This window comes from Bubalus kerabau, chromosome 18, assembly GCF_029407905.1.
Source record: "Bubalus kerabau isolate K-KA32 ecotype Philippines breed swamp buffalo chromosome 18, PCC_UOA_SB_1v2, whole genome shotgun sequence".
Taxonomy (NCBI): Eukaryota; Metazoa; Chordata; class Mammalia; order Artiodactyla; family Bovidae; genus Bubalus; species Bubalus kerabau.
In genome coordinates this window covers 50,829,339-50,852,561 of record NC_073641.1, presented here as the reverse complement: position 1 = coordinate 50,852,561, position 23,223 = coordinate 50,829,339, and the positions used below count along the sequence as shown (strand labels likewise).

The window sequence follows — 23,223 nt, the reverse complement described above, 5'->3', positions numbered from 1 at the left end:
TCACACCTCCCTGGTACCAGGCAGGGATTACGGTAGTCTCACAACTCATTGAAAGTACATGATTAAAATCTCTCTGTGTATCATATAGACATTTCCTTGAAAGACCTTGTCTCATGCAAACTTGTTTATTTACCCACCAAGCAGTAGAAGGATCCAATAAAGCATTCACTTGTGTTTGGTCCTTAGATATTGCAAAAACACCTCAGATATCAGATGATACCAACCTCATGGCAGAAAGCAAAGAGGAACTAAAGAGCCTCTTGATTAAGATGAAAGTTAAAAACCTGGCTTAAAACTCAACATTCAAAATACTAAGATCATGGCATCCAGTCTCATCACTTTATGACAAATAGATGGGAAAAATGGAAATAGCGGGAGATTTCATTTTCTTGGGCTCCAAAATAACTATAGATGGTGATTACAGCCATGAAATTAAAAGACGCTTGCTCCTTGGGAAAAAAGCTATCACCAACCTACACAGTGTATTAAAAAGCAGAGGTATCACTTTGCCAAAAAAGATCCATATAATCAAAGCTATGATTTTTCCAGTAGTCATGTAGAGATGTGAGAGTTGAATCACAAAGTAGGTTGAGCACCAAAAAAATTGACGGTTTCAACCTATGGTGCAGGAGAAGACTCTCAAGTGTCCCTTGTATAGTAAGGAAATCAAACCAATCAATCCTAAAGGAAATCAGTCCTGAATATTCACTGGAATGCTGAAGCTGAAGGTCCAACACTTTGGCCACCTGATGGGAAGAGTCAACTCACTGGAAAAGACCATGATACTGGGAAAGACTGAGAACAGGAGGAGAAGGGGGCAACCGAGGATAAGATGGTTGGATGGCATCATCGACTCAATGGACATGAGTTTGAGCAAACTCTGAGAGATAGGGAAGGACAGGGAAGCCTGCTGTGCTGCAGTCCATGGAGTCGTGAAGATTCAGACATGAGTTAGCAAATGAACAACTGACAAAGGTTTGATTTACCTGGGTTTGTATCAAAATGCATGGACATTTTATGAATTCATTATGTCCCATCTGAAGTTGTTCCCATTTACAGGCAACTAGTGAACCACTGAATTAACTAAAGGAAAGATTCATCAGGGAAGACAAAGAGAATCTTTGATGTGGCGATTTCTTTTTGAATATAATGGTTAGAAGTACAGATTTTTGAGCCATCGAAACTGTTCTTTCTTTTCCAGCTGTAAAACTATGAGAAAGTGATTTAAGTTTCATGTTTTTTTTGAACTAATAAAAGGGGAGATAAATGTTATATTATTATAATTATACAGATATGAAGATTAAGTGAATTAATTTTACATTATCTTGTACAGTGTTTAATCCACATTATAACATTGTACCTATTACTATTATTTTCATACTGTTGCTGTATTTTATTTAAGTGTAGGCAAACCAGACAATCCATATTTATGTTATTTAATGAGCTAAATAAACATAGCCAATAAAGGTCATTCAGTTAAAACAAACAAACATAGCTGTGAAACCTCTTCCAGGCTCTGAGTGATTCTAGAATTGCATGCTATGGTATATGAATTGGCTGTATTTCTGTATAATCTTTAAATATAATTTTATTGAAAAGTGTTAGCATCAAAATACTCAGAAAACTAGTCTCATCAAGTTTATATGTACATCCAATGTCCCATCACCTTAAAAAAAAAAAAAAAACTTTCTTATAAGTGAAAATTCTCGGCTAGTTTTCAGAACCAACAACCAAATGATGAAAAACTGATTTTTGTTACAATTCTCAATGTCATAGCAAAAAAGAGTAAGTAGCAATAAATTTACTCTTTTGAGGGCACTTGGGATAGATCTGTAAGCTTGCATAATAAATATATCACATTGTCACAAATTTGATATTAATTATCTATGAAGAGTTGACTCATTGGAAAAGACCCTGATGCTGGGAGGAATTGGGGGCAGGAGGAGAAGAGGACGACAGAGGATGAGATGGCTGGATGGCATCACTCAATCATACACTTTTGGAGCTTATAAATTCTCTCTCTTCATAAATTCCCAGCTCAACTACTACATAAATGTACTTGATACTGATTCCTGATTTCTACTTGTCCATCTAAGATGTCTGCAAAGAGGTCTGTGTCTTAAATAGACCAGGGGCATAGTTCTAGGATAACTGGATTTCTCTGGAGGCCATATGCATTACTAACTAGAAGATAAAATAATCTCTTTTCTTTTCTCTGTGTTACAATGTGTGGAAAAGCAGTCACATATGAATAACAAGCTGTGGTCTTCTCAAACTATGTTCTAAAGTTTTTTTTTGCTGGATCTCAGTCAGATGTTTAGTTTCTTTTTTATTCTTGAGTGTGTGCTTGCTATATTCTTGAGTGTGTGCTTGCTAAGTCACTTCATTTGTGTCTGACTCTGTGTGACCTTGTGGTCTACAGCCTGCCACACTCCTCTGTCCATGGGATTCTCCAGGCAAGAATACTGGCGTGGGTTTTCTTTTTTTTTTTTTTTGTGGCTATATAGTATTTTTTTTAAATTTTATTTTATTTTTAAACTTTACATAACTGTATTAGTTTTGCCAAATATCAAAATGAATCCGCCACAGGTATACATGTGTTCCCCATCTGAACCCTCCTCCCTCCTCCCTCCCCATTCCATCCCTCTGGGTCGTCCCAGTGCACCAGCCCCAAGCATCCAGTATCGTGCATCGAACCTGGACTGGCAACTCGTTTCATGCATGATATTTTACATGTTTCAATGCCATTCTCCCAAATCTTCCCACCCTCTCCCTCTCCCACAGAGTCCATAAGACTGTTCTATACATCAGTGTCTCTTTTGCTGTCTCGTACACAGGGTTATTGTTACCATCTTTCTAAATTCCATATATATGCGTTAGTATACTGTATTGGTGTTTTTCTTTCTGGCTTACTTCACTCTGTATAATAGGCTCCAGTTTCATCCACCTCATTAGAACTGATTCAAATGTATTATTTTTAATGGCTGAATAATACTCCATTGTGTATATGTACCACAGCTTGCTTATCCATTCATCTGCTGATGGACATCTAGGTTGCTTCCATGTCCTGGCTATTATAAACAGTGCTGCGATGAACATTGGGGTACACGTGTCTCTTTCCCTTCTGGTTTCCTCAGTGTGTATGCCCAGCAGTGGGATTGCTGGATCATAAGGCAGGTCTATTTCCAGTTTTTTAAGGAATCTCCACACTGTTCTCCATAGTGGCTGTACTAGTTTGCATTCCCACCAACAGTGGAAGAGGGTTCCCTTTTCTCCACACCCTCTCCAGCATTTATTACTTGTAGACTTTTGGATCGCAGCCATTCTGACTGGTGTGAAATGGTACCTCATAGTGGTTTTGATTTGCATTTCTCTGATAATGAGTGATGTTGAGCATCTTTTCATGTGTTTGTTAGCCATCTGTATGTCTTCTTTGGAGAAATGTCTATTTAGTTCTTTGGCCCATTTTTTTGATTGGGTCATTTATTTTTCTGGAGTTGAGCTGTAGGAGTTGCTTGTATATTTTTGAGATTAGTTGTTTGTCAGTTGCTTCATTTGCTATTATCTTCTCCCATTCTGAAGGCTGTCTTTTCACCTTGCTAATAGTTTCCTTTGATGTGCAGAAGCTTTTAAGGTTAATTAGGTCCCATTGGTTTATTTTTGCTTTTATTTCCAATATTCTGGGAGGTGGGTCATAGAGGATCCTGCTGTGATGTATGTCAGAGAGTGTTTTGCCTATGTTCTCCTCTAGGAGTTTTATAGTGGAGTGGGTTTTCATGCTGTCCTCCAGGGGATCTTTCCAACCCAAGGATCACACTCAGATCTCTTTCATCTCCTGCAATTGCAGTTGGGTTTTTTTGACCACTAGCATGACCTGGGAAGCCCCTCCTTGAGTTCTAGTGAAATACTGTCCTATCCAAGTACTAGAGCCAAATCTTCTAGACATCAGCTGGTTGACTAAAACCTTGATCATCCACATAACTGCTTTCGTAAACTCTTTTTCTCTAGGAGTGGACCTTCCTTTCTGATGTCTATTTTTTTGTCATTCTATTTCTATTTTTCTCTTTTTAGAATGTATTTGAGAGAGTCTTATCATACAATATCTTCTTCTGTATTAAGGCAATGAGACTAGCCTTGTCTCTGCAGATCATCTATTCCTTAATCACTGATTCTGATTCAAGAGGAAACAGTATCCTAGCATTTTTCCAGAGGTGCTTTTTAAAAAGACCATTTGGGCACAAATTCCACTGTCCTGGGTGTTTTTGCCAAGCCTACAATGATCAGGTTTCAGTACTTTAATCTCTTCATAGTCCTTTTCCACAAAGCCTATTTTGTTTTCTGATTTTTAGGGAAAGAAGGAAGTACGTGGGGTAAAAGAAACTAAAATACTCAATTGAAAATACCAGGTGGATAGAATACAGGTGATGGAATATAACGTCTGTCTATCCTAGCACAATGAAACATAGTAAAATTCAAGGACCATTGAACGTTTGACTGCCTGAAGAGCAGAAACATTTGCTCTGAAGTCCTCATCCATGGATGTTCTTTTATTCATATGAGATAAGTTCATTCATTTTGCTGAAGTTATAGGTACTTTAGACGTAAGGCACTTTTATTTTCTTTATGGCCATCAGTGAGTAACAGCACAGCATCAGAGCACAAAACGCAAGATTAGAAACATTGTACATTCTCATGGAGAAGGAATAAGGAAGGGGAGGCAAATCATTATGTACGGAGAAGCAGGAGGCTTGAGACGTGGCTTTGATCCCTGGGTCGGGAAGATCCCCTGGAGGAGGGCATGCAACCCACTCCAGTATTCTTGCCTGGAGAATCACATGGACAGAGGAGCCTAGAGGGCTACAGTCTATGGGGTCCCAAAGAGTCAGACACAACTAAAGCAACTTAGCAGGCATGTACATGGGGAGAAACGATATGTTATGGTTACTACTGAAAACATTTAATATAAGTGACCTTATTTGTTAATTGCAGCATTCTAGGAACTAAAAAGCCTCTTGATGAAAGTGAAAGAGGAGAGTGAAAAAGTTGGCTTAAAGCTCAACATTCAGAAAACTATGATCATGGCATCTGGTCCCGTCACTTCATGGGAAATAGATGGGGAAACAGTGCAAACAGTGTCAGACTTTATTTTTCTGGGCTCCAAAATCACTGCAGATGGTGACTGCAGCCATGAAATTAAAAGACGCTTACTCCTTGGAAGGAAAGTTATGACCAACCTAGATAGCATATTCAAAAGCAGAGACATTACTTTGCCAACAAAGGTCCGTCAAGGCTATGGATTTTCCAGTGGTCATGTATGGATGTGAAATCTGGACTGTGAAGAAAGCTGAGTGCCAAAGAATTGATGTTTTTGAACTGTGATGTTGGAGAAGACTCTTGAGAGTCCCTTGGCCTGCAAGGAGATCCAACCAGTTCATTCTAAAGGAGATCAGTCCTGGGTGTTCATTGGAAGGACTGATGCTAAAGCTGAAACTCCAGTACTTTGGCCACCTCGTGTGAAGAGTTGACTCATTGGAAAAGACTGAGGCTGGGAGGGACTGGGGGCAGAAGGAGAAGGCGATGACAGAGGATGAGATAGCTGGATGGCATCACCGATTCAATGGATATGAGTTTGAGTGAACTCCGGGAGTTGGTGATGGACAGGGAGGCCTGGCATGCTGCAGTTCATGGGGTCGCAAAGAGTCAGACATGACTGAGCGACTGAACTGAACTGAAGTACTGTATAAGCAGGAAATGACAATTAGAGAAGCAAAATTATCTAATTGTATGCATTTTCTATTTTCAAAATTATTCAGGCCTCCTTAGAGAGAGGCCTCTCCTATTCATGCTGAAAATAACTAGTCCTTTATTCTTCCTTCTGTTGTTCATGTACTTACCCCATGACCAGACATCATATTGTACTTTGATGTGATCATTTCTTAATTTTCTACACCTTCCACCAGTAGCTCATGTCCTTGGTTAACTGTAGTCCTAAGTCTTGCTTTGAGTATGGAGAAAGGATGCTCTCAAAAATTATCTACTGATTCACCCTTAATCTAGGATTTATTTTTAACTATTACAATATATTCCTTTTCTATTTTATTTTCTTGTTCACCTAAGCTTTTTAAAGTTCAGGCATTATTTCTTTGATCTTCTTTCTGACTCTCTTTTATTCCTCAGTTTACAATCCTACAGCTTCTTTAAATGATTTCTACTAAAAGCAGTTGGGGAAGATCATCCACAATTAACCCCATTATGTAAATTCCAATAGCTGCTACTCAAAACTCATTTTATCTGACTTTGAAGCAGTTGTCACTCTTGTTCTTTTCTATCATTTGTTATTCTGGTTTTCTTGTATCAAGTTATAAAAATAGATAGAAAATAGATAATACAGAAAAGTAAACATTAAAAGCATCACCATAGATAATTCTCACCACCACTTTGAAGCAATCTTTTACCATTTTCTTTTTCTACTTGCACAGAATATGTCCTTTGCTAATTCTGAAGGATATGCAAATACCAGACCACCTGATCTGCCTCTTGAGAAATTTGTATGCAGGTCAGGAAGCAACAGTTAGAACTGGACATGGAACAACAGACTGGTTCCAAATAGGAAAAGGAGTCCATTAAGGCTGTATATTGTCACCCTGTTTATTTAACTTATATGCAGAGTACATCATGAGATACGCTGGACTGGAAGAAACACAAGCTGGAATCAAGATTGCCAGGAGAAATATCAATAACCTCAGATATGCAGATGACATCACCCTTATGGCAGAAATTGAGGAGGAACTAAAAAGCCTCTTGATGATAGTGAAAGTGGAGAGTGAAAAAGTTGGCTTAAAGCTCAACATTCAGAAAACTACGATCATGGCATCCAGTCCCACCACTTAATGAGAAATAGATGGGGAAACAGTGGAAATAGTGTCAGACTTTATTTTTCTGGGCTCCAAAATCACTACAGATGGTGACTGCTACCATGAAATTAAAAGACGCTTTCTCCTTGGAAGGAAAGTTATGACCAACCTAGATAGCATATTCAAAAGCAGAGACATTACTTTGCCAACAAAGGTTTGTCTAGTCAAGGCTATGGTTTTTCCTGTGGTCATGTATGGATGTGAGTTGGACTGTGAAGAAGGCTGAGCACCGAAGAATTGATGCTTTTCAACTGTGGTGTTGGAGAAGACTCTTGAGAGTCCCTTGGACTGCAAGGAGATCCAACCAGTCCATTCTGAAGGAGATCAGCCCTGGGATTTCTTTGGAAGGACTGATGCTAAAGCTGAAACTCCAGTACTTTGGCCACCTCATGTGAAGAGTTGACTTATTGGAAAAGACTCTGATGCTGGGAGGGATTGAGGGCAGGAGGAGAACGGGATGACAGAGGATGAGATGGCTGGATGGCATCACTGACTCGATGGACATGAGTCTCAGTGAACTCCAGGTGTTGGTGATGGACAGGGAGGCCTGGCGTGCTGCGATTCATGGTGTCGCAGAGAGTCGGATATGACTGAGCGACTGATCTGATCTGATCTGATCTGAATACTCTACATTGCTAATTTTGCTAATTTCCAACTTCATAAACTCTCCTTCTTTCCCTGCCTTTATGGCTTGTAGTAGTTCGAAGAAAGGGTTTATATCAAAAGATAAATTCTCTCAAAAATATCTTCCATTGTAAAGGATGCACTCAGTTCTCCTCCCCTCTGTTTGGAAAAGTGCTGCTCCTTTTTTTGCTCATTAAATTCTGTCCCAAGTTCCCTTATCACATGTATCATTTCATATTGAAATATTCTCTCCCCTGTTAGACAGTAAGCCATTTGTAATCAGGATTCAAGATGTTAGAGAACAGTTAACATCCAAAAACACCGGCCTTGGCCAGGTACAATAATAACTGCTTGCACGAGCTGCCTCACAACGGGAGATCCCAATAAGAAATCAGAGTGCTGCTGTGGAAAACTGAGAGAATTTAGGAGGGGCCAAAAGGATGAAGAGACGCCAGCTCCTAAAATGTCTTGTCAACCCCCCAGAAACCCTGAAGCTAAAACTCATCTTTTCTGAGATGCATGCACCACCAGGGCCAAGCAAGATGACTGGCCAGAGACAACCTGGAAAGCTAACCCCATTATAGTAAAACCTGAGACTGTGCCATACGGCAGAGCGGTTCTGGTTCTCCTGGGTTCCTCTTCCCCTGCTGCTCTCCACCTGGGGTTCCTTCCCAATAGACTTTTGCTTCGTCAGTATGTTTGTCTCCTCAGACAATTCATTTCCAAGTGTTAGTCAAGAGCCCACTCTCAGGCCCTGAAAAAAGTCCTCTTTCTGGTAACAAAAACTTATTAACCCTCATATGCTTAATTGCAAGCACCATGCCTATCATCAGAAGGAAAGCAATATATTTTTTTTTCACTAATTGTTTTTAAAATCAAAGTCGCTTGAAACAACCTAGGATTCTGAAATAATTTCAACAGATACATTGTTTTGGTAGTGAAAATGCAATTTACTATCTGGAGAAAAACCCTAAAATCCTTTTGGAACTGTTTTTAGGTGCACCTCAACCTTCTAATCCATTGCTTCTCTTTTAGAACCATGCTAAGGTGCACATGTCTTACCAATGTTCACATGCTTATACCTCTAAAGTACAAGACCACAATGGTAACTTAGGTCACACATGTAGCTGTGTGTGTGTGTGTGTGTGTGTGTTTTAATTTCAATAATAATTTACTGTTGCCAATGTTTCTGTGAGTGCAGGGCTCGCTGATCTATTCCCCCAGCAACCTTGTTGTTTGGTATGATCCAATCACATTGGTCTTCATTTCTTGACCATCAACTTTCATTCAACATCATTCAACTTCCTATTCAGAGTTTCCCATCTGCTGTTTCCTTTGCTTGAAAGACTTTCCCACCTGTGTGTGTGTGTGTGTGTGTGTGCTCATTCAGTCATGTCTGACTCTTTGTGACCCCATAGGCTGTAGCTCATCAGGCCTCTCTGTCCATGGGATTTCCTAGGCCAGAATACTGGAGCAGGTTGCTATTTCTTACTTCAGGGGATCCTCCTTACCCAGAGATTGAACCCATGTCTTGCATCTCCTGCATTGACAGGCAAATCCTTTACCACTGTGAACTATTACATTTTGCAGTGTTTGGATGAAATATCACCTCATGAGCAAGATCTTCCCTTATCGTCCCCCTTGGAACACTCATGTTTCTCTTTTTACCTAGAACTAAGTGAATACCTTGTCTGTATAATTGTTTTTGTTTTTTTTTATGTATCATCTGCCTCTCCCATTTTAATGAACGATCATAGGGACAAAAAGCATATATACATATATATATATTTACAATAGTGTTTGGAAAAAGAGCTTCTCAATAAATATTTTTAAATGAAAGAATTTCTGGTTTCACTTGAGATCCTCAAATAATATCAAAGTTTCTCAACCTCACTACTGATGACATTTTGGGTCAGATAATTTTTTGTCAAGTGACCTGTAGGGATGGTTAGCAGCATTTCTAGCTTACATCCAACAGATACCAGTAGTAGTGACCAGTTGAGACAAACAAACATGTTTTAAGATATTGTTAAATATATTTTAGGGGACAAAACTGTCTGATTGAGGATGATTTTTACAGATCCACACAATAAATAAGATAAGCAATGAAGGACACGTGGCCCTTCATCTGTTTCTGTTCCTTCCAAATGACTGTTTATCTCCTACAGATGTACCATTGTAGAAAATGTTGAACTTGGATTAACTTGCATGGAAGTTTAAGTTTTAACCCTACTTTTATAATATTAAATAATAATAAAAATAGAGCGGTACTTGCACACATTAACATAATAGAGCACATAAATACATTATTAGCCAGCCACTGAGTCAAGTACTTCATATACTTAAAATTATTTGGTCTTACCACTCCATGGGTTATGCACTGCCATCCAGTTTTACTGAATGGCACTGGAATGGCCCCTTCTATTAAGACGTCATTCAAATGGACCAACGTGAGAAAGCCCGCAAATGAAGAAGACAAAGTTGGGCTCATGAGAATGACTCCATAGTCTGTCCTAAACTGTCTCATATGGCAGACACCAGTTAAGTCATTAGCCCTCATGCAGTTACTGATTGCAAATGTCTGGCTTGAGTTTGATACAGCTGGAAAATACTTGATGAAAGAGGATATTTCAAAGATTCATGTGACAAAAGAATGTAAAACATCTGCATAAGTTTTATATTAATGATATGTTTAAAGGATAATATTGGGTTAAAATATATGATTAAAATTAATATGTTCTGCTTATTTTAATTTTTTAAGTATGGCTGATAGAAAATTTAAAATTACATTTGTGGCACACATTCTTGGTTTACATTCTATTTTTATTAAGCAGTACTAGTTTGTTCTCTTTATTATTTCCACTCTGAACCTCCTTTACTTCTTCTACATATTGGATATGATAATAATAGCAATGTGTGTATACAAGTAACTTGTGAGTGTCAATGATATGCTACATATGAGGGTCTTCATAACCTGTGGAACTCTTGCCAAACATTGGCTATTTAATGAAATGAGATGAGAAATTAAAAACTAGTTTTCTGCATGTTAGGTAACTTAGACTATCAAGTAACGTTCTAATTGCCATGACTGAGTGTTCCCAATAGTAAGATATGGTTGCAAATATTCATAGGAGAAAAGATAATTGAGAAAATAAAAATCCATAAATTATATTTCCATTTATAATTTAAAAATAATGAGATAGGATACAGGATGCTCTAAAACTTCTTCTAACATATTATGGTGTACATCTGGAGTTGGGCATGGATTTCAAACCACTTCTGCCATTAATTGTAGTTCATCCTTAATGTCTATAGCATTCATTTTCTAATTTGTAGAATGGAGATACTAACCTCAATGGGTTATGACAAAATAAAGTAGTAACTTGATGTATGGTTAAATGGTGAAATGAAAACGCTATTCAGAAAATATGCTATGCTCTTTCTTTTCATTACTATTATTTTATTATTATTACTATTACTATTATATCCTGGTTTGTGTAATATGCCTACCAGATACCAACCACAAAATCTGACTTAACAAAAGAAAACAACATAACCAGTGAATGAATAAATAAAGGTATTGTAGTAGAAGAAAAATGATACAATGAATTTTACTGGATATTTTCATGTGTTCAAATGTCTATTTTTTCCATTTAATTAGAATCTATTAATTTGTTTATAAAACGCATAAATTTTAAATAGGCTGTGTATTTTTGACACATGTGCATATATGTTCTTGAGAATTGAAACTCTAATAATCCTGGAACTTCCCTGCTGGTCCAGTGTTTAAGAATCCACCTTCCAGTGCAGGTGACATGGGTTCAATCCTTGGTCAGGGGACTAAAATCCTGCATGACACAGGGAAATAAGCCCATGGGCCACAACTAGAGAGAAGCCTGCATGCCAAAACGAAATAGCCTATGTGCTGCAACTAAGACTCGATGCAGCCAAATAAATAATTAACATTAAGAATAAAATGTAAAAAAAAAAAATGTAATAATCCTTTTAATGGTTGTCTTTTACTCAAAATACTTTTCTCACAAATACTTTTGCTCATTGTGGACTGTGCAGCTAGTTACAGTTTGTTTTTCCGGATTTGTATTCTATTCTCTTGGTAAGAGGCTCATGCTAAAAGGTAGTCAGAAATGTAAAATGTGAAAGTCAAGTTTTAGTGTACAGGCATGTCTTTACAGCTGTTCTGAAAGAACTATAAAGATTTATTCTTGATTTTCTTTTCCCTGCCAATACTAAAATTACCCTGAAGTTGAGGCCTGATAATTGGAAAACAGGATAAGCAGACCCTCTTCTCTCTGTGTTTTGGGTCAAATACCACAATAGCAATGGCTGAAGGACATGTAAATTAAATATCTAACAAAATATCATCAAAAATACATGAGTATAGGATTAGTCCACTCTAGATTATTCTATATGAATTTTATAATCTTTCAACACATAGGATTTTAAACAATTTGATTAAAATCATGCACTATTAATAGTCAAAGTTAGATAAAACTGGTACAAGAAGAAAGGTGAAATGCTTCTAAAGAGTCAAAACAACACAGTAATTCTTAGCCTATAATTCTTTCTGTGTAATGGTCTTTAGTATAAACATATAAATATCACGTAAAGCTATTGCTTTTTACGTTTTAATATCTAAACACAAAGTTACATAAGGCAAAAAAAAAAGCTAAAATTGGGAGATCAATTTAGAAATTTATATGCAGCAAATGTTAAAAATTAAAAACATAAATCATCCCAAAGCCTCTGTTTTATACCACATTTCCTAACAATGTGAGAATCCACCTTGAAACAAAGGGTCTTTTAGATTAACAGGAAATTGACCAAGTCTTGGCAATGTCCTCTAAGACCCAATATCATCTGCTCTAGCTGCATGTTTTCTAAAAAATTTGTATAAAAGAGAATAAACAAATGTAATTATATGGTCAGATGCTAATGGTTCTTAACCTATTCCTGACCTGTTTTGAGCGTTTGAAGGATTCATTTTAAACCACAAAATAAATCTATAAATAGATCAGAAATACAAACTGTTTTAATAAGATTGCTATTCCAAACACCTGCAAGCCTAGCATAGTGATAGTAAATGGAAGTTTGATTAGTTTGTAAGTTTCTACCTATGTAGTTCTTTTTGGCTAGGTCTTTTTTTTTTTTTTTTTTTGGCTAAGTCTTTATAATATGAAAAATTAGATATTTTACTGAAAAATTTTATCCTCAAATTAGAATCCTCCTTATTAAATTCTAAGTAGAAATAAACACATTCATTGTGAAAGTATAACTTAGTTTTTTTTTTCTTTGCTAACTGATAGAAATAGTTCTTAGATGATAACCATGGACATAGAACATATAGGTACATATATATATATTTATATATGGAGAGAGTTTGTGATCATAGAGCCCTCTGTCTCTGAAAGAACTATGTTTGAAATGTTTAATTTTTATCTTTTAAAAACAATGAATTCTGAACCTGGGGAACACATATATACCTGTGGCGGATTCATTTTGATATCTGGCAAAACTAATACAATTATGTAAAGTTTAAAAATAAAATAAAATTAAAAAAAAAACAAAAAAAACAATGAATTCATCAGAATATACATCTTTTTTCTTCATCCTTGTAGCACATTTCAATCTGTTTTAAAGGAAATGAATGACAGTTGCTTTTTTTTTTTTCTTTTTTCACTCTAAAGCTTTTGCCCTGCAGAAAGGCCGTTAAAGAAAGCTTACTTTGGGGGAAGCGTGGGGGATTGTCATTGACGTCTGTCAGCGTGATGTTGACCGTGGTGGTCCCTGATAAGCCTCCCATCTGGCCGCCCATGTCTTTGGCCTGGATTACCACCTGATATTGCTCCCTATTTTCTCTGTTCATGTTTGGTAAAGCAGTCCTTATGATACCTTGAAGAAAAAAAAAAGAAAACTTTTATTACAGTCATTAAAATCTCAATTGTTATTTGATTAAGCTCACAAATTGCAAATCCAAAGTAGTGATTTTTGAAAGACAAAAATGTTTTCTTCATTGCTTTTTATTGTCTACAGATTGTAAAAATGATTCTTAGTAAAAATTTTCCAGTTTGTGACATTCTTCTGTTTTCTAAAGAATGTCATATATGCTACCTAGTGCCCTAAACCCGGATGGAAAAATATAAAAGCAGGTATATTCCCATTAGTTTGTGCAATCATTCAACTTCGAGTTCTTATACCTTTAATTTTGGCATCATCACTCTTCTGTGAGTATAATGTTCAGGTGTTGTTCCTTTTTTTTTAAACTTATAACGATAATAGAGATTATTAAATAAATAAACACTGATTCATGATTCCTGACCTGTTTCAGGCTCCACAGAGAAATATGGCTGCCCTTGAAGTATGCTGTAAATGACTCTGGCGCTGTTTCCATAGGAAGGGTCGTCGGCATCTGTAGCTGTGACTTGCACCACAGAAGTACCTGAAGTATCCAAATTCAGCTTAGTTCTGCACAGTACCAGAAGGAGGAGCAAAAGCACTGGTTTTCATGGACGACTTGAATGATTTTTGGCTTTAATAATGACCTCTTAAAGAAACATTTGTGTATAATTTAGATGAAAAAATATATAGAGAGTTATTATAGGTAAACTTTGAATTCAACTAGGTATTTTATTTAGCCAACAGGTGTATTTCATTCATGTAATAGATAATGCTGACAGTGTATCAGATTATAGTAAAGGCAGACACTTTAGAAATGCTCCGGTTTGATATTTAAATTCACTTTCAGATAATAGATTTGTTTCGTGTAAAGGGCATATCTAAGCACAAAGGAGTAAGTATGCTTTTCTTTCCCTCTCTCCACTAATTAACCATAAAAATAATTAACATCTGCTCCAGAATACAGTTTTATGAATAGATTAAATTCTAAATTTAGAAACAGTCCAAGATGATCCCAAGTTCCATGAACTATTAAAAGCTATTTAATAAAGTTCAAAATATATAAAAGGGCTTTATATTAAGGTGATTGCCAAAAGTCCTTGGGATTTAGTGAAGTAAATATTAAATAATAATCCCTGAACAATGCTTTTGAGAAAAGCAGTATGACATTTTCTATTATACTTGTTACAAGGAAAATATATCAGATTTACTTCATCAGTTAACTTCTCTTACATTTGAGAAATGAATATATTTTACTAAATCTGAATACGTATCTCTATAAATGTTATCATTGTTTCTTGCTATTTACTTTTCTGTGGTTCTTTATTTAACAAAAACATGAAATCAGTCTTAATTTTCTTCGCCTACCAACAACTTCTATTTATTTATTGAAAAGCAAATTCTATTTTCTTGAATGTTATACTTCCAGTTTTTTCACACATTCTGTTTCACAGCTTTTGCAACTTAATTTTGTAATTGTGTATCCATTTGTCATTAGCTGTTAATTTTTAACTGGTTTATTTGAATAAGAGATTTATATCAGGAAAGTTTTATATATAATGGCTATAGTGAAATATTTTTAAAAATTTAATATGAAGTATAGTAGAAAATCTAATTAATTTCATTGTTCATGTCATTTAGGTAATACAAACTCTTTAGACAAATTACAATGAGAGTACACATATAAAGACTCCAGATTACATTTATGGTGTTCTAAGTGTACTTACAATATATTTGGAGTCAGAATTTTACACAACTATTCTCCAAATACATGTGACAAACATTTGTGTTTTCATAGTTTGCTACTGAAGTTCAATGGTATTTTCTTGGATTTTTGAGGGAAGTGTCTATTTATTATATTGTAGAAATTTACAAACCCATAGGAGGTGAAAAATGCATTAATCTTTTTTCTGACTCATTTTTTACTCATAAAATTAAGTATGTACTCTTAGGAAATCAAACATGAGTTCAGTTAATTGACCGCAATATTCTAAGAATTTCTTGATATCTATTTTTTATATTTTTTGAATGCCGCCATAAACATTGTAAATGAACTCACCTACAACCGACATTTCAGGAACACTCGCTGTATAAATTTCCTCTGGGAACGTTGGCTCATTGTCATTGATATCATGGATTTTGATCACAAACTCAGACTCTGGTTCTACTGGCCTTAAAGTTCTTCTGTTAATAGCTTGTGCACGTAGAGTATAAAAGGCCTTTTCTTCCCTATCAATTCTTCTTGTGGCATGAATGTCACCTGTTTTTTCATCAATAATAAAAAGAGTACCAGCTCCATCTCCAGATAAAATATATTTGAGGGATCCATCTCCTTTATCTTGGTCTGAATGAAGCTAGGGGAAATAAAAATGAGCATATCCATGATAATGTCTAAAGGTACATAATGCAGAAAGAATTCAAAGAAGGTCTCTCAAGCCCCATCTTTGAATAATGGGGCCAGTTATCTTAGTTCTTGAAATGAGAGCTGAATAAGTATGATCACACTCATCTATATACTTTAAACAATAGGACTAGCCATTTCCATATCAGTGTGATTTTTATTCCAAATGGAAAAAATAATAAAATAAACCAAACACAGCTCCTTTCTTTGCTTAGCTTGGTGTATAACCATTTCTGTAAGCAAATAACTCCTGACAAAGACATAAGGCATCAGTCTTGATATGCTGATGTAAACTCTGCTGCTCTCATCTCTTGCTGTGAATGGAAAATACTTTTACTCTCATATTACACAGAGCATTTATCTCCTGTAAACTTATTATTAATTACTGTATTTCTGTTGGGGAATTCACAATATCTTAAGGATTGTAGGACAGGCAAGTTGCATGACACAGCTCCTACATTAGGAAACTTACCCATTGTTCTTTGATTCATACAAAAAACAGCAGCTGCCCCAAGAAATATTTGTAGAGTTCAGAACAAGAGTATGAATAGATATCTATATAACACCAGTCTAAATATTTGAAAGATATAAATCAAGCTAATAAACAACTAAATAATATATGCTCTATCTAGCTTCCTACCCTGTCAAATCTATCTTCTTAACAAGCGTAAAAAAGTTTTATACAGAAACAATGCAATACAGAGCAACAGCACTAATCTTCCAGAATCTAGTCATCACATCAAAGAGCTTTACATGCATTCATTTGGATTCAGCCCTGTGCACATCCCATTCCAGTCCTAATATTGTCCAGGAGCCCATGTACCATTTGGCAATTGCCCTGGAGAAGGCAATGGCAACCCACTCCAGTACTCTTGCCTGGAAAATCCCATGGACGGAGGAGCCTGGTAGGCTGCAGTCCATGGGGTCGCTAAGAGTCAGACACGACTGAGCGACTTCACTTTCCCTTTTCACTTTCATGCATTGGAGAAGGAAATGGCAACCCACTCCAGTGTTTTTGCCTGGAGAATCCCAGGGACAGGGGAGCCTGGTGGGCTGCTGTCTATGGGGTCGCACAGAGTCGGACACAACTGAAGTGACAGCAGCAGCAGCAGCAATTGCCCTGCAGTATCCATGGAGTATTGATTCCAGGATCCCAGTGGATGCCAAACTCTGAAGATTCTTGAATCCTGACATAAAATGGCACAGTGAAGTCCTGTGTGTATTAGTCACCCAGTCATGTCCATTTCTTTGTAACCCCATGGACTGTAGCCCATCATGCTTCCCTGTCCATGGAGTTCTCCAGGCAAGAATACTGCAGTGGGTTGCCATGCCCTCCTCCAGGGGATCTTCCTGACCCAGGGATTGAACCTGGGTCACATTCATTGAAGGCAGATTCTTTACCAACTGAGCCACCAGGGAAGCCCTCAGCCCTCAGTATCTATAGGTTGAGCATCTGTGGATTCTACCACCCATGGATTGTGCACCATTTTTACCACCTGCGATTGGTTGAATCTCCCTGGTGGTTCAGATGGTAAATAATCTGCCTGGAATGCAAGAGACCTGGGTTTCACCCCTGGATTGGGAAGGTCCCCGGGAAAAGGGAATGGCTACCCACTCCAGCAGTCTTGCCTGGAGAATTCTGTGGACAGAGAAATCTGGTAGGATACAGTCCATGAAGTCATAAAAAGTCAGAAATGATTGACACTTTCACTTTTCACAGACACTGAGCTCACAGTTGTGGAGGGGTGACTGTATATTGTTTTTAACAAATTCACACTAGACCGGCCTCAGAATTAAAGCTTCATATAATAATGGGTAAATCTGGCCTTTGGTAGCCTGACCTGGAGAAGGGACTCTTCAGGATCTAGAAACAATTTAAGGATGTCTGGGGAGGGAATAATGAGTCCCAAGTACTTTGAGCATGGTCTGGAAATGGATGTGCCAGTTTCAGATACGAAAACTCCCTTTCTTGTCACAGAATTCTTCCCCTGAAGGTAGAGACTTAGCCATAAGATAAACAGAGCATGGCTCTGTAAAACACAAGGATTGTAAGTTTTTGTCTAACTGTATCACCCAACCAATAAACATTTTTTTAATGCTATGATCATGGTTTGATTATTTATAGTAAGAGATTACCATTTAAATTTTTTATTTTGCTTTTTATCTGGTAAGAAATAGAAAAACAATGTGTAGATTTTTGAAGTTTTGGTAAAGCATGTACTATTACTTAGACATCATCATGTCCATGTTGTCTTTTTTAAAATTGAAGTGTAGTTTTGGACTTCCCTGATAGCCTAGTTGGTAAAGAATCTGCCTGCAAGGCAGGAAACCCCAGTTCAATTCCTGGCTTGGGAAGATCTCTTGGAGGAGGGATAGGCTACCCACTCCAGTATTCTTGGGCTTCCCTTGTGGCCCAGCTGGTAACGAATCCGTCTGCAATGTGTGAGACACAGGTTCTATCTCTGAGTTGAAAAAATCACCTGGAGAAGAGACAGGCTACCCACTCCAGTATTCTGGCCTGGAGAATTCCATGGACTGTATAGTCCATGGGGTCGCAAAGAGTCAGACACACTGAGTGACTTTCCCTTTCACTTTCATAGTTGATTTACAATATAGTTAGTTTCAGGTATACAGCAAATTAATTTGGTTATACATTATTTTTTATTGTTTTCTACTATAGGTTATTATGATATTGAATATAGTTTCCTGTATTAGACAGTAAGTCATTGTTGTTTATTTATATATAGTAGTATGTATCTATTAATCCCATATATGTAATTTATTTCTCTCCCTCCTTCATCTTTGGTTACAGTAAGTTTTTTTTTTTTTCCTATGTCTGTGAGTCTGTTTCTGCTTTGTAAATAAGTTTATTGGTTACACTTTTTTTTTTAATACTTGTATAAAATGTAGTCATTAATAAGAATAGGCATACTTACCTGTAGCCTAGAGAAATAAAAATTGGAGACAATATCCTTCAATTATGCAAAATATTATAGAATCAGATATTTACCTAAGTAGGTTTGATTTTTTTTCCTCTTTACTTAAACCAGCAACAATTTTTATCTAATTGCCTGTAGAAATATTATACTGATTATATTCTCTTTAAAGTAGAATATTTTCCCTTATTTGAAAGTTCATTTGCTTTATAGGTGCTTATGTCAAAGAACTTGCCTGTGAAAGTATTTTGAAGTGGACATCAAAATTGTTTAAATTAAACAAATATTTAATTCCTCCCCCCAACTATATTGCATTACTGGTTACTCTTTGGTTTATAAAAGCAGTTTATTTTTCAATTATTTGTAGTAATCATCATTTAGCCATTAAATTTGGATCAAACTTAATTTTCCTAATTTCTGGGTAAAAGCCTCATTATTACAGATAGAACATAAAAAAAGAAAATCTCAAATGGATAGGTACTTTGGAGAAGAAGTTCTAGAAGTCAGGTAACAATTTTTTACTGCATTTTTAGCTATTCATAAACAACAAAGTAAACTTGAGAAATAAGAAATATCTGTGTTTAACAAAACAGCTCTCAGAAGTAACATATGACTGTATTGTCCAGGGGAAAAAAAAGTCATGAGATTGAAGCATTTTAGTAATTGAAAATGCACATAGTTACTGGGAAACTTTCCAATTATATGAATGTGCAATACAGCTTCAATTTTCCAAATGACAGATATAAGCATTGCATATTTCTTGTTCTGTCTGGGAAACAAATAGTTCAAAACAAGATTATTGATATTATCAATCATTTCATCAGATAACTTTATGATGTCTTTTAGACATTTACAGTGTTTACTGTCTATTCATTCAACAATTTTAATTGAGAAATATTTAGCTAGTCTCATAAGAATCAAGTCTTTCTAAAAGGAAATCAACAGTTTCATCCTAGTGCTATGGGGGATTTAAACACAGTAATAGAAATTCACAGAGAGTCCCTAAACTAGCTTATGGAAAAGAGTGGAGTTCCTTAAATATACATCACACAAGTCCCGTGGTAAAGAAGGAGTAGAGGTTTAAACCTGGGGATTTTTTTTTCTGCACTTTACAAATTTTATATCTCATAAAGAACACTGGATGAATATAGAACACAGATTCAGAGTGAAGATGGAAATAAGGCAAGATGGGAATCATTAAGACCAGTTCTGCTCTTCTAATCAGTTAGACATACAAAAAAGAAGTTGCTGGTATGGTGAGATTTTAATTTTTGAAAGCTCAGTATTGGAATATGAATCACAGCAGGATTCTTACCTTCACTTATACTACAGAGAGTGAAAATTAAATCTTGTAATTGGACCACATACTGGGGGAGTTTCCGTTGGATTAGAAAATTGAACATGATAGCTGGGAATCAAAGAGATGTCAATTGGAAGCTGGACTGCTGGTTTCGTGATTCAGAAATGAAAAGACTTCTTCCCTCTCAAATGTAAGAGAAACAAATTAGATCTATGGATTTATAAGTGTTGGTTTTAAGAAACTAGACATAATATATTTCTCTTGAACTCTAAGAACTTGCATAAAAGTAAAGAAAAAAACGTTCTTTTCTCACAGAAGGAAACAATGGAACACTAACACTAGACTAAAAGGACAAAATGACCATATTTGGGGGCTTTGTGTTAGTCTATGTTTATTGAAATATTATTTAAATAGACACATGTGAGAATTGGACAAGTAAAGAGATAAAACAGATACATACTATAAGGCAGAAAGATGCATTTCTACATGTCCTGAGACTTGGCAAGTTGCTTTTTACTCTAGATAAACCTAACGGGAGATGAGAGTTAACTAGTAAAGGGTATGACGATGATGCTGATTTTCTAAAAGTTATAGAAAAGGACCAACGGACAAAGTTCTTTAATTATAGTCCTTGGCCTAAACTATTTTTTAGGCTTCTATTTTTTAAGCTTCTCTTTATTACCGTAATTATTTCTTTTTTGCATTCTCTTCTCTTCTTACCCTGCTGTTGTTTGTCTCCCTCATTTCTTGTGTGTGTGATAGAAATTTTATTTTACATTCCAATTCACTTATTATAATAAGCAAAGATCAGGGAAGATTTAATCTTTTATAATTGTAGTTTTCTCATTACTCTTACATTTTTTGGTTTAGATATTAGTTATCAGTACTTGGATTTATTAAACATTTAATTGAACAAAATCAGTTGTTTGTGTTATTGAGAAGAAAGATTATGGAAAAAGTGCCAAAGAACTTATACCATCTACCTGGAAATAAATTTTATATTGATTTGACCTTGTGCTATTTTAGTATGTGAGATATTAAAGTTTCTTTAAACATAAAAAAAAAAATGTCAGATTATTGAAGCTTTAGTTCCTCGGTAACACCTGTTCTCCAGTGTGAAACATTTGTGCCACAAATCTTTAAGAAGAATTTTATGTTAATACTGACCTTTTCTTTCCTTTAGGAAAGCCTATTAAAAATTCACAACCTGCTGTGTTACTTGTAAATTCACAAGTAGATAAAGGACATGGCAAGATACATGACAATTAATGAAAATAGAACAACTGATACTGGCTGCACATTTATAAGTCATTTTCCTATTATTAAACTTTCTAAATTTGGATGTGGTTATTATAACTCATTTGCTCATATTGATTAGTTTAATAATTAAAACTAAACAATCTATTGAATTTGAATAAATATTTTAGCAACAAATTATTTAATTAAAGGCTAGTAATTTTAAATGTGGCAGATTTCTGATAATTTTAAAACATTTCATGTAAAGCTTCATGTTCGTTTTAAGGTACTTGTCTAAAACAAAGTTTGTATGCTAAAAGGGGTCTTGTGGTTTATATAGATTAAGACCACCTTTACATTAAGAGGAAGAAACTGAGATCCAATCAATTTTTGTCACATAGGAGTTAATTTAAGATTACACTTCAGGATGAGTACTTTATTGGTGGAAATTTTACTTCTTAATATCAGTCATTTTTATTTTTCAGTTTTTCACATAAATTTGGAAATATAAAAGCAGTCAAAGTATTGGTCTATGAAGTACCGGGAATTTAATTTGTCACCAAAAGGATAACTAATAAAAAATTTTTCTCTTGTATTTTTCTCCTTGGCTAGAAGAAAAATTGACCAAGTTTTAAAATGTAAAAAATTGTATCTATCAATCTGCCAGTAAAAGTCTGAGGAATTTATATTGTTAGGTGGGATTCTTCCTCATTCAGAATATTGATACATTTTTGGATATTGGTTATCATTGGTATTTGGTTTGAGAAAATCAGAATTATACTTGCAGAATTATATTATGATTGTATTTATAATGGTTAGACTATTAATAGTTATTGAAGTGGCTTCTCAGGTGCCACAGTGGTAAAGAATCTGCCTGCCAGGAGATGCAAGAGATGAAGGTTAGATACCTGGGTTGGGTCCCTGGGGAAGGAAATGGCAGCCCACTCCAGTATTCTTGCATGGGAAATCCCATGGACAGAGGAACCTAGAAGGCTACAATCATGGGGTTGCAAAGAGTTGGACATGACTGAGCATACACAGATGGACTAGTTATTGAAGGACACATTTTGATAAATGAATCAAAAGGATTATAAGAAGCACTATCTGAATTTAACAATTTCTCATTTGTGTGTATTCATTAACTTCAAAATATCAGAAACTGTTGAATAGATTTTCTAATATACAGTGATAATTTTATGCCTGCTGTTCTTTCAAACAGCCAATATATCCTATATTTGTTTTTTAAAAAATTCAGCATGTGGCAAATATGCTATGCTATTCTGGTACCATCATCATTAGCATTTTGCTCTAATTGCTCTAGCGACTAACATAATAAAACATTTGATATTATAATATCAAATGGAAGTTAAGGCACTGAATCAAGTAACTTTAAATTTGCATCCAATTAAAAAAGATAATGAAGATGGTCTCAGACCAGAATGCAGCTGAAAGCTTACTACAGCAAATGGGATCTGGCCAGAAATAAATAGGTAGTTACTCATTTTGTTGAAAGTAGGGGAAAAAAGGGTGAGAGAGGTTGCAAATCTTGAGTGTACAAAGTTTACAGAGTAAAATTGAATATTATTTTCCTATTAATGATAGAGAAAAATATACATAATTTTTTATGAATCCCAATGAAACAATTTTTCCTCCAAAAAATAGAAATGGGGATGAGAAATAAAGCTTATCAATGGAATGGATTGCAAAACCAAATACGATAGTTTAAAAATAGCCCACACAGATGACTCAGATTAATAAACACTTTTCTGAACAATTTCTCTCTGGGACCAGAAGCAAGTACAGAGGGTTAAGTGATTGATAGACAATGTTGTTTGAATAATTTAGGATCTGGAAAAAACTTAAGTGGTTGTTATCCAAATTTGACAGAGTCTCTAGAGA

At 35.6% G+C, this 23,223-nt stretch overlaps 1 protein-coding gene across 1 annotated transcript in view; it reads right to left on the bottom strand.

The window, feature by feature from the left end:
- Window positions 1–23,223, bottom strand: part of CDH10 (cadherin 10) — a 192,795-nt gene that overhangs the window by 39,159 nt on the left and 130,413 nt on the right. Inside the window, exons 3-5 of the mRNA XM_055554902.1 lie at window positions 15,511–15,805; window positions 13,876–13,995; window positions 13,281–13,448 (exon numbers count right to left, since the gene is read on the bottom strand). Of these exons, the coding sequence (XP_055410877.1) occupies window positions 13,281–13,448; window positions 13,876–13,995; window positions 15,511–15,805 (583 nt within the window). The remainder of the gene's footprint in view (window positions 1–13,280; window positions 13,449–13,875; window positions 13,996–15,510; window positions 15,806–23,223) is intronic.